The sequence below is a fragment of the Lethenteron reissneri genome, chromosome 18 (genome assembly GCF_015708825.2).
Source record: "Lethenteron reissneri isolate LAM-NWPU_2019-01 chromosome 18, ASM1570882v1, whole genome shotgun sequence".
NCBI classification, from domain to species: domain Eukaryota; kingdom Metazoa; phylum Chordata; class Hyperoartia; order Petromyzontiformes; family Petromyzontidae; genus Lethenteron; species Lethenteron reissneri.
The window spans coordinates 1,287,313-1,299,808 of record NC_083796.1 but is presented as its reverse complement, the minus strand read 5'-3'; the positions used below and the strand labels follow the sequence as shown (position 1 = coordinate 1,299,808).

At 53.2% G+C, this 12,496-nt stretch overlaps 1 protein-coding gene across 1 annotated transcript in view; it reads right to left on the bottom strand.

Moving 5' to 3' along the window:
* Positions 1-6,360, bottom strand: part of MFSD3 (major facilitator superfamily domain containing 3) — a 32,285-nt gene extending 25,925 nt beyond the window's left edge. The window contains exons 1-3 of the mRNA XM_061553395.1: positions 5,977-6,360; positions 5,624-5,788; positions 4,565-4,880 (exon numbers count right to left, since the gene is read on the bottom strand). Of these exons, the coding sequence (XP_061409379.1) occupies positions 4,565-4,880; positions 5,624-5,788; positions 5,977-6,246 (751 nt within the window). The 5' untranslated portion in view covers positions 6,247-6,360. The remainder of the gene's footprint in view (positions 1-4,564; positions 4,881-5,623; positions 5,789-5,976) is intronic.
* Positions 6,361-12,496: the final 6,136 nt, after the last annotated feature.

Below are 12,496 nucleotides of genomic sequence, written 5' to 3'. Positions count from 1 at the left end.
CGCTTTAACATCTAAAGGGGTTCGGTTCCACTGGGGTCAAGAGGAGGAGGCTGCGTTCCGCTCCCTTCGGGACGCCCTGGTAAAAGCCCCTCCCTTGATTTACCCTGATTTTTCGAAGCCCTTTTTGCTCGACACCGATGCGAGCAACACGGGTATTGGGGGTGTGCTTTCCCAGGTGGTTGATGGCGTTGAACGGGTGGTCGCGTACGGTAGTCGGGTGTTGTCTCCTGCGGAGCAGAGATATTGTGTCACCCGTAGAGAACTGTTGGCAATTGTTTTTTTCATCCAACAGTATCGCCCATATCTGTACGGTCGGCATTTCACCGTCCGCACAGATCATGCGGCACTACAGTATGCCCTGCGAGTTCAACAACCATCGGGACAGTTGTCTCGATGGTTGGAGGTTCTCCAGGATTTTGATTTTGAGACCACCTACCGTAAGGGCGTTCGCCATACCAACGCGGACGCTCTGTCACGCATGCCAACCACCTCGGAATGTGCATGCCTCCTGGGGTCGGGACGTTGCAGACCTTCAGGGGACGCATCGGTTCCGATCCTGGCAGCCACCGACGACGACGAACCACTGCCTGATAATTCGATCGAACAACAGGGAAGGGATTCCCTGTTGGGGTTGCCCGTCACTGAGTGGGGGCGCCTCCAAATGGAGGATACCTCCCTCCTCGGGTGGCGTCGTCGCGTCGGGGGTGCTGGGCGGGTGAAAGGTGATTCAGGTGCATGGGAAATGGTACAGGGTCTGCTCATGCATTGGGACGGCAAATCACAGCGACATCGGCTGGTCGTCCCTTCTGAGTTGCGAGGCAAAGTGGTGTGGGCCGCGCATGAGCGCCTGTTACATCTGGGGACTCTAAAGACCCTTGCACTGATACAACTAGATTTTTTTTGGCCTGGTATGACAAAGGATGTTGGGGATCTTTTGAGTTCATGCCCGCGGTGTGCGCAACGGAAACCGCCGGCACGGGAGTCTAACCGGCCTTTACAATCAATCAAGGTGTCCAGAATAAATGAGCTTGTCGCGCTGGACATCTTGGGCCCATTTCCCGCCACCCCCAGGGGCAATAGGTATTTGCTGACAGGGGTCGAGTATTTTACGCGCTGGCCCATGGCCTGGCCCCTTGCCAACCAGTCGGCAGCAGCCATCGTGGACGCCTTTGTTCAGGGATACGTCCTGGACAAAGGTGCTCCGGAACGGCTGCTGACCGACCAGGGTAAAAATTTTTCCAGCAAATTACTTAAACAAGTCTGTGACCTCTTAGGCACAAAGAAAATTCGGACCTCCCCGTATCACCCACAGACTGACGGAATGGTCGAGCGCCTGCATCGCACCATTTCGTCAATGATGGCACAGCAGGTCTCAGATTCACAGACTGATTGGGACCTGCATATTCAGGGGGTCTTGGCGGCATACCGGATGGCACCCCATGCAGCTACGGGATTTTCCCCCTTTTACCTTATGTATGGTCGCGAACCCGACCCGCCTGTTCGCGCCCAGCTGCAGATCCCCGACCCGCAAGGAAAAACTAAATTGGCTGACCACGTCAAATTTAATCTGGCTAAATTAACAGAGGCGCGGGATGCTGCGAGGTTGAACTCGGACCTCCGTCAAAAGGCGAACGAGCGCCTCAGGCTGGGTCGGGCGCATGTAATACAGTGGAAACCGGGGGACAGGGCATGGTTGCACTGTCCCCAAGTGCCCCTGGCTACCTCCCCTAAGCTGGCGCGGCCGTGGCGGGGCCCTGTGGAAGTGGTCGAGGTCTTGCGACCACAGTGCGTGCGCATTCGATGGGGGAAGCGGCGATGGTTCGTGCACCCCTCTCGGTTGAAACCCTTCGTCGCGGTACACAAACCCACTTCACGCATGCGTGGCCAGACGTGTGGGGGGTCGACCGACTCACTAGGTCCGTCTCCACCGCGCTCACCTAATGCCTTGCCGGCCGTGCCACCTCCAGGTGCATCGAGACTGACGGGCTCACGCCCGACCACCCCTTCTGGGGATACCAACAGTCACGCGGCATCAGAGGAGGTCTCACTCCGGGACGGACGATTACCACCTGACGGTCCGCCACCCGGAGTTTCCCCGTGTGAGGGGCCCGCCGCAAGGACACGCGCAAAAATGCGCAGACTGTTGTGAAACCGCAAGATGTGTATATATGTTGTGTTCATTGTGTGTTGGGTGGGGGGGTGTGTTCCCTGCCCATTGAAATTACTTACGTTGTGCTCACCTGCTGTTATGTGTATGGTGGCTTCCCTGCAAATTGTATATAGCTTGTTTCTTACGGAATTCGTATTTATTCAAGGGGGGGTGCGTCGGGTTGTTTTCTCTTCTTGCTGTTGCATTTTTTTTTTGTTGTGTTCTTGTTGCCGTTCTTGTTATTGTTGAAAATTAGTGAGGCACACGCGCGGTTACGGTAAAAATTAATTTTTATTGTCATTCTGTATGTTGGCAGCCGGGACGGCTGCGAGCTATGTAGGGGGGAGTGATGTAGGGATGTTAGAGAGAGGGCCGTTATGTATGGCAGTCTATGGGAAAGAAACACAGTGGGCGGGGCTACGTGTGTGCACAGGGAGATGCCCTCTGCGACGTCCGAGCCAGACACCCTGGGGGGGGCTGGTTTGGCGTTATGATCCCCCGGGGCCCCACCCCTCAAGGAGGGTTGGGTATAAAAGGGGACGTTATATGGGCTCGGGAGTTAGTTATGTTATAGTTAACTAAGAAGACGGAAGACGTCTTAGATAGAGCCCTGGACTCCCTCGTTCGATGTCCTTGTCAGGGCCGAACAGGATCGAGCCAGCGGCGTGGTCCCGAAAGCCAGAGCCGGTGCTCTTCTAAGAGCTGGTCTGGGACTCCGGGTACCGGCCCGACTTACCAGTGTCGGGCTAAGTAGCCTCCCCTAGCCCAGTAGTGGAGGACTGTGAGGTAGGCTAGGACTTAGCCAGGAAGTGTATCCTTGAGCTAGTCGGGTGAGGGGGCCGATACCCCCTCCAGTACTGTATGCCACATACGAGTTGTGTTGAATAAATATTCGTGTGCCTCCACCTCGGCGTCAAGTGTCTTCACCGGTACTTCACATCTATTACGTGGCAAAATATTACGATTAAAAACGCAACACATTAATCAATAAGACTGTGTGTGGAATAAAAAATAAAAAATATACGAGGCGAAGTTTCGGGTACGGTCCTTCTTCACGGTACAATAATGTGTGCTTCGTCTCCCGAGCGATGCAGTTCAACGACCTCAACTCATGGGGGAGGAGAGCCAAGGAGGCCCGGCCCGACTCAGACACTCAAACCTGCTTTCATTACAGCAATCAGTTGATTTGCATCGATCAGACACCACTTAATAATTACTCATTAATAAGTGGTCGTAATCGAGGCGTGCAGCAGGGCTGAGATTTTTAAAAAATTCAATAATAAAAATAGGCACTCCCCGTCGGGGAATTGAACCCCGGTCTCCCGCGTGACAGGCGGGGATACTGACCACTATACTAACGAGGACGGGCCGAACGCGCCTCGGCAAGCGGCGCTTGTCAATTAACCTTGAGACTCACGGGGTCATTCACGGATTGACCCTGGAGCACAGGACACGTGCTGCAGCACCCTCGTGTTGGCACGGGAGTCTGCGGCCTGCGGGCCACACCCGCCGCGATGCTCCTGCCCGGGGTCAGGGGCGGGGTGGGGCACCAGGCTGGCGAGATGTTAACTACCTCGCCTGGTATACGGGAGGTCGTAGGTTAGATCCCGATCCTGACGCCTGCTGTATATTTAGAGTTTGCACGTCTGTCTCCCCGTGGTCACGTGGTTTTTCTCTCCACATTTAGAAGCAACATCACGTGTTGAGAGTATTTGGCTGCTATGCATTTCCACACGATAAGCCACTTCGTTGAGTTTTCATTTGTGGCCAGGTCGCTTCTCAAAAAGAGCTATTTCGCTCAGTGGGCCTTACCTGGTAAAATAAAAAATAAATGACATTTAATAGTTTAGTGGGGCCCGTGGCAGCATGTGGCCTCCGACCAAGGAACCGCCAGTGAATGATAACGTACCCATCACTGCCAGTATTGTAGCCGCACCAATTGGGTATTTGAGGGGAATAGTTTTAACACTGTTCTTGATTTGAGCTCCATGCGTAGTGGTTCTGCAACTGCCAGGACCTCTTCACACTCGGGCGACACATTATATTACTCTGCCTTGTTACAGGATGAGGCTAAACTCAGCTCGTGTGCAGATGTTAGGTAGAGAACTAGGCCTTCATCGAGTAGTGTGTTGATCATGGCTGGGGGCGATGATATGCCGTAATATGCCAAGGCTATGTTTAGGCTAATGGGATGGACAAGGCTGTGGTAACTATGTGAAAAACACTACAAATGAGGCAATGAAAACGAGACACAGTATAATACAATTTTGAATGGAATCGTGAGTCTGAATTGTGTAAATTCATTGAATGAGCGGGAGGTGAATCGAAGTACTGCTGCTCATAGTGTGGGCGACGATCAGGATTAGGCTCAGGGCTAGAGGCAGGCCGAGAGCCAGGGATGAGTTCACCGTTTACCGAGTTTGTAGAGCAGAACAAATACGGCCATCCAAGCGGTGCCTGGCGTCTTGAGCAGCTCCCTGGAGATAGTGACGGGGTTGAAGGTGGCACGGTGCCGCTGCTGCTGCTGCTGCCCATCATCGTGCTGCCCGCTGTGCTGGGCAGGAGACATCACGCCGCCGGGCCGCCAAGTGAGCCAGCGGTGGGTGTAGGCGAGCGCCAGCAGGTAGAGCGCGCCGAGCACGCGCAGCACGCCGTGCCAGCCCAGCCGCTCGCCCGCCAGCCCGAGCAGCGCGCCGCCCGCCAGCGCCGAGCCCAGCTTGTAGGCGACCACCTGGGAGCGGGGAGTGGGGCACAGCGCCGTTTCACTTTTGCGGGCTTTCAAAGCAAGTCGCAGCTGCTTGTTTAACTGTGTTCCCTGTTATTGTTTTACAATTGTTGCCACGAAACGCCTCCGATTAGCACGGTTTGGTTAGATATGGTGCGAAAGAAGTTCAACGTACATACAAACGAAGGCAGTTTCATTCAGAACTCTCAGATGGCAGGGTAGCATCACGGGCACGTGCGCGCGATACTTACGACGGCCTATCAAGTGCCTCTCATCCACGTGAGGAGGTAGCGTCAGCAGCTCACGCTCCTTGCGAGATGTGTTCATCGCATATCAAATTAATTATATTTATCCATCGTAGTATATGGAACAATACGAATTAAACATTCACAAAACTTAACGTGATGAAGGAGTTACTGGTGACCGGAATGAGACCATCAACTGTCTAAGCTTGTGAACCCCATTTATTATTAAGAATAATAATTCAGTACATTTGGTATCCGTGCCAATCTGATTGCGCAGGACTGTCACAAAGGCGCGGCTGTGCTTCACACAGTCGGGGACAATGTTGAGTAATTTGCAGGTAATTTAGCAAATTTGAACAATGATGCCGGCATGTAATGGCCAACTCTTGTGGAATCCCATCACGAGATCTTTATCATGTATATTTAGCTCATGTTTAACGGTTAATACATAAACTAGGGCGACCTTCCGGATTCCTCTGACACCACCGGGGCGGCGGCGCTCACCTGCACGGCGTTGCCCCAGGCGAGGCGCGCCCCACCGGCCAGGAGCCGCACGGCGCACGTGTCTACCGCCACGTCCTGCACAGACGCCAGCGCGTTGAGCAGCAGCAGCAGCGCCGCGTTGGGCGCCAGCGAGGTGCGCGGCTCGGGAAGCACCGCACCGCCGACCTGCGGAGAGGGGGCGGCGGGGGAAGACGGCGCTCGCCGTCATTGCCGCCACCTCACGACCGGAGCCGGCGACGTTGGCGGGGGTCGTTCTCACAACCTCGGTGCTCAAACGACCCCGACCTCGACCGCCCACTCCGCACGCGACGAAATGGTTCACAATTGGCGGCCTGGAATTGAACTTAACCCACCAGGCACACGAGACCCATGGCGCCCGTGCTGCCTAGAAGCCAGCCCTTCAGCGAGCCGCACTGGCCCACGAGCGGCGCCCACGCGAACTTGAGCAGCCAGGGCACGTAGAGGACCCGCGTGATGGCCGCCAGCCCATACGAAGCGCCGGCAGCGCGCATGTACAGTGGCAGGTATCCCGACTGCAGGCCATAGGGCATGCCCTGCACGCAGTATAGCGCGCCCAGGAACGCCAGTTCGGAGCGCAGGGCTCCGTCCAGGCGGCGCTGCATGGCCACCCCCGCTCCCCACCCCCCCACCGCCCGCCCCTGCCGGCCTCTCCGCTGGTGCTTGTCCCGGGGGCCCCACCGGACGGGGCAGGCCACGCAATCGAGAGGTGTGCGCTCCTAAGCCGGCACAGTGCCACCACAACAACAACAACAGCACAACAACAACACAACAACAGCACAACAACAACAACGTGAGATGATCGGCAGAGGTGGAGTCCCTGGAAAATATTTCATGACAATTCAAACCCTCAAGACGAGATGTCATGGCGCCAATTCCGTCGATGGCTCCACCACTCACTGCACCACATGGCTGCCAGGGCTTTTGCCCTCCAACCAGACTTCACTGCTGCTGCACAGAAGACACGCGGCGACCTCCTAGATCTGAACCTGACGGTACTATGCTGCCATCTGGCCGTAGGTCTTCTCTACCCCTTTGCCACCGGACTTCTGATCTACACCCAATGATGTGGAGCATGTGATGTTCTGGTGAGCAGCAGGATGGGCACAATGACAGGGACTAACTGATGGGTTCATCCAATTTTGTGGTGATGATGCTGCTTTGGCCAATAGCAACAATGCATGTGGCCTTAAAAGAAAAACATATAATAGGTGACGTTTCGGGCAATGGCCTTTCTTCTATGAAAAATATTTAACATGCTATGAATAAGGGCTGTTGCCTGAAACGTCGCCCATTATATATGTTTTAATGTTAAGGCCACACACACACGGAGTGATTATTGGCAAATGCGTAAAAAGTTGAAGAGTTGAAGGCAGCGTTCATCAACTGGGGGGCCAAGGGCCAAATGTGGCCCTAGCCAGAAATCTGACTTGAAGAACGCCGAGGTGGAGGTTCGAGATGGAAGAGGGGAGAGAGAATCTGAAAAATACTGATACTCCTACTGGTACTCCTGCTGATACTCCTGCTGATGCTCCTGCTGGTGCTCCTGCTGATACTCCTGCTGATACTCCTACTGGTACTCCTACTGGTACTCCTACTGATACTCCTGCTGATACTCCTACTGATACTCCTACTGGTACTCCTGCTGATACTCCTGCTGATACTCCTACTGGTACTCCTGCTGATACTCCTGCTGATACTCCTACTGATACTCCTGCTGATACTCCTACTGATACTCCTACTGGTACTCCTGCTGATACTCCTGCTGATACTCCTGCTGATACTCCTACTGATACTCCTACTGATACTCCTGCTGATACTCCTACTGATACTCCTACTGATACTCCTGCTGATACTCCTACTGATACTCCTGCTGATACTCCTACTGATACTCCTACTGGTACTCCTGCTGATACTCCTACTGGTACTCCTGCTGATACTCCTACTGATACTACTGATACTCCTGCTGATACTCCTACTGGTACTCCTGCTGGTACTCCTGCTGATACTCCTACTGGTACTCCTGCTGATACTCCTACTGGTACTCCTGCTGATACTCCTACTGATACTCCTACTGGTACTCCTGCTGGTACTCCTGCTGGTACTCCTACTGATACTCCTACTGGTACTCCTGCTGGTACTCCTGCTGATACTCCTGCTGATACTCCTACTGGTACTCCTGCTGATACTCCTGCTGATACTCCTGCTGATACTCCTGCTGGTACTCCTGTTGATACTCCTGCTGGTACTCCTGCTGATACTCCTGCTGATACTCCTACTGATACTCCTGCTGATACTCCTGCTGGTACTCCTGCTGGTACTCCTGCTGATACTCCTACTGGTACTCCTGCTGGTACTCCTGCTGATACTCCTGCTGGTACTCCTGCTGATACTCCTGCTGGTACTCCTGCTGATACTCCTGCTGATACTCCTACTGGTACTCCTGCTGGTACTCCTGCTGATACTCCTGCTGATACTCCTGCTGGTACTCCTGCTGGTACTCCTGCTGATACTCCTGCTGATACTCCTGCTGATACTCCTACTGGTACTCCTGCTGATACTCCTGCTGATACTCCTGCTGATACTCCTACTGGTACTCCTGCTGATACTCCTGCTGATACTCCTACTGGTACTCCTGCTGATACTCCTACTGGTACTCCTGCTGATACTCCTGCTGGTACTCCTACTGGTACTCCTGCTGATACTCCTGCTGGTACTCCTGCTGATACTCCTGCTGGTACTCCTGCTGGTATGGAGTGACTCATGCTGCCAGCTATGGCTGCAAAGTTTGGTATTACATGTTATGTATATCGTTTATTGTTAAATTTCAATCACAGTTCCTATGATCACTGTTACATTGCTTTTATAGCTTTATTTTGGTGATTTCGAAAACGTTTTGGTTTGGCCATGTTTCTTTGTTGTAGTACAGAGTTAAACTGATAACTTTAATCTAAATTGTCTTGTGGTTGTTACTGTTTCACTTGCATCCCACTGGGATGTTTGCACACAGCGTTGATATACGGTGCTTTTTCTGGAAGACTTTGCTGTTTTTTCCTGGATTTTTCTGTTTGCCGGTAGTCACTTTAAGATGTTTCTTGTTCATGTTTTTGTTTGTTGCGGTTGCACCCGATTCAAGTGCCGAATGGCTCACAGGGCTATACCAAATACATGAAACTGAAACTGATGCTGAGGGTGTCGGGGTGATTCATGTCAGTCACGGCCCCAAACCGCCGAGCAGCTGCCTCCCGCCCCCTGGTGGAGCGCACGCGACCCTGCTCCCTGTGGGGCGTGCACTGCCAGCCACGCGTTCCACACAACCCAACATCGTCACCATCAGCTTACCTGTCCTCTCCTCCACGTGGCAACGGGCACAACAACGAGCTGACTCAAGTCAGACGAGTCACATGGTTTTTGTATTTGAACGTTGTGGATATTCAGATAAAATGTTTCTTCACGAAGTCGTGATATCGTCGAGTGCATAATAATGTAAAATAAATGTATTTGTCGAAATAAAACTAAAAAAATCAACAGCCCTCCCCGTCGGGGAATTGAACCCCGGTCTCCCGCGTGACAGGCGGGGATACTGACCACTATACTAACGAGGAACTGGCGAAACCCACGCACCGGCTCGTCCTCTTTAAATGTTGCCTCAAGACGTGGCATGAATTATTTTACTGACATAAATTACCGTATTAAAAACGTAGAGACGCGCCACACTGTGACGTTCGTGTCATAATAATATACGCAGCGTATACAAATATAACATTTCGGCCGAACACAATTCCCTCCGTACTAATACAAAGACCCAAGCCATTGTACAACGGGGCAAGAGCACGTGGCTGAGAATCCACGGGGAGGCCGCGCGCCGTGGCTCCGTGAGTGGCGGGTCTCGTGGCATTAGTTGTGGTTCAAACGGGCGGCGTTTGGCTCTTTGTAGCGCCACCATTTCACTGCGCGGAAACGACGCTGCCGGCTGCCTGTCGCCCACGTGGACTCCCCTCCCCGTCGCGGTCGTGAACCCCAGGCCATGAGCGCGACCATGAAACCTGACCGTGGCCTCAATACAAATCTGACGTTCAAACGTTGCGAGGTGACGCCACGTGCAGCCACCGCCCGCGAGCGGCCCGCTGACGTTTACTCACGAGCGAGAGGAGACGCGGGTTTCGCTCAGACGCTGACCCCCTCCACAGGCGGCAAACTTGGCAGCGCCCACGCCGTGATTGGTCAAACACGAATTTCAAGTATGGGGAGAAACCATTTGATCATTTTTGCCAGGGGTGTGTTGACAGTCAATGAATTTCCGTTTGCTTGGTGGCGTCAACAGTAGCATTCTCTGCCCACTGCTGGATGCACGACGTCGCTGTTAAAAGTTCAAACGTGTTTAAGTGATGAAAAAATACATTGATAACATTGTTGGGTTCGACCGGAAATAACACTGCAAGAATGATCGGGCCAACATTTTCTGTCGTGATGCCCTCCCACCACCCGACGCAGCCAAACAAAATTGTAATTCTCCCGCGGTGTGCAAGCGATATTGTATGGAGCTGTCCGAGACAATACCCAACAACACAATCAAATGTCGGGTGGTGGGAGGGTCTCATGGCACAAATGTGAAACCGTAAAAAAAAAGTTTAATAACGAAGGTTTTGTAATATTTATTGGCTTACAAAACAGACGTGTTACGACAAATGCATATGGAATTAGACAATATCCCCCGCGGGTTCTCTTGCACAAACACCCACGCCCCAAAATCTACACTGTAGCTCGTTTTAAAGGATTTAATCGCCGGCCGTGATCTATCCACCGCTGGATGAAGGCCTCCCCAAGTCGTCTCCATCAGAGAGCTGCGATGTGACGTGGGACGCAGCTCCTCCCGGGCACCACGTGCAGATTGGGAATTTGGTTGTGCGCGTGTGATTTGAACTTACATGCGGTAAAAATGTGTCGCTAATTGATTGTAAATGTTGTGGATTTGCTCTCCAACACACCGGTGTGCTGTACTAGTGACGAATTGGCCACCGTTCTGTTTACGTGGTGAACCCTTCCCAATTGGCTGTGCCGGGTGGTGGTGGGTTTAACGACACATTAGTATATATTTTCTCCGCCGCCTCGAAACACCCAAAGTGGGGAGACGTTGACAACGATTACGTGGGGTTTTTTGCTTTTATTATTATTTTTTTTAAAAATGTTATGGTATATTTTTTATTTTCTATCTACGCGACCAAGAATATCACGATGACGCACCGTCGCGTGCGCACGCGCGCCCATGCGGTCGCATCCGTCTCGCCCGCGGGCGGGGCCCCTTCTCGGACGCGTTCCGTCGTCCTGTGGATGCCGCTCCGTGCCACGCTCAGCGGAAACAATCACCAAGTGAATCTCGTGGCCCGTAAGCGACTGGAGCCCGTGCGCGGGTCATTGCCGCTTCGATCGGCAGTGTCACCAGCCCGACTCTGCTGACGAGACGCCGTGTGTCCAAACTGCTCATTGCCAATCAACAAGTGACGCCATCACATCTGCCCCTCTATTTAAGGGACGAAACACGAGGAGGGTTTCTCCACAAATTTGGCTGCTGTCCGCCTGATGATGCCAGTTGTAATTACTGGCGAAACGTCGTACTCGGATTGTAAATGTTGTGGCTTGGCTCTCCAACACGCCGGTGGTGCTGTACTAGTGACGAATTGGCCACGTTCTGTTTACTTGGCAAAACCTTACAAATTGGCTGTGTCGGGTGGTGGCCGGTTTAACGACACATGCATATTTACGCGATATATCCCAAAATACCTCTATCATGAAAAACATTTGGCTGTTCGCCTGCATTGATTCAAGCGAGCCTGACTTTGCTGATCCGGACACGTGCGTGTCAAAACACGTAGGTAAAAAATAGAAAATAAATTAAATCTGTATTTTTTTCATTTTAATTAATTTATATTTTTTTTACCTACGTGACTTTACCGAAAAAAACCAAAGAGTAGGGTGTACAGTGTCACGAACATTCCGACACAACAACAAAAAAGCGGATAAGTGAAGGAGGAGGGCGAATCTGCGCGCTCATCTATTTTGTGTTGTTAATATCCTCCACAAAGACGCGAGTGATTATGGGCGAGTTCCGCGCATCACCACCGCCGCGTCTCGCAGCGCAGAGGGGAGGGCGTGGACCCGGCCAGACCGGTCCACTCGCATTGCCCAGGCACGAGAGTGAGTGAAGAACGAGGAATGATGAGGATGCGGATGGCTGTCATGACTATTACATTCATGGCGCTGCAACGGGAACCTCCCCGCCAACCCCATCCATAATAAGTGTGGAGCCGGGAACCAACCACACGAGTTTCTCGTGCGGTGTGTGCACATCGACGCAATGGGGAGACAAAGGCGGCGGGGTGTAATGCTGACCCACGGCACCTCCACCACCACCACCACCCACCTGACACGCCATTTCTGACTATATTAAAAACAAAGGTGCTCGCCAACAACACAGGTCGCAGCCGCCCGTTTTGAAAAGTCTCCGCGGGCGGGAGTCTCTTTAATACCTGGAATGCGTGATCTTCACCTGGATCAACCCGCGCGTGGGAGGGGTGGAGGGGAAAGGGCGAGGGGGGGAACCACCTGAGCCGCATTCCTGGGGCGGCTGGGCCAGGGAGGGTGTCCAACCAACCCCCAAGCCCCTCCGCTGTGACCCCCCCCCCGCATTCGGGGAACCGGGCGCTTCCTCCTCCTCCTCCTCCTCTGCGTGGCTGCTGCTCCTCCTCCAGCGCAGCGAGACACGCCGCGTCCACACGCACGGTCACCACTCACCACTCACGCGCCCACCACACGCACGGTCACCACTCACCACTCACGCGCCCACCACACGCACGG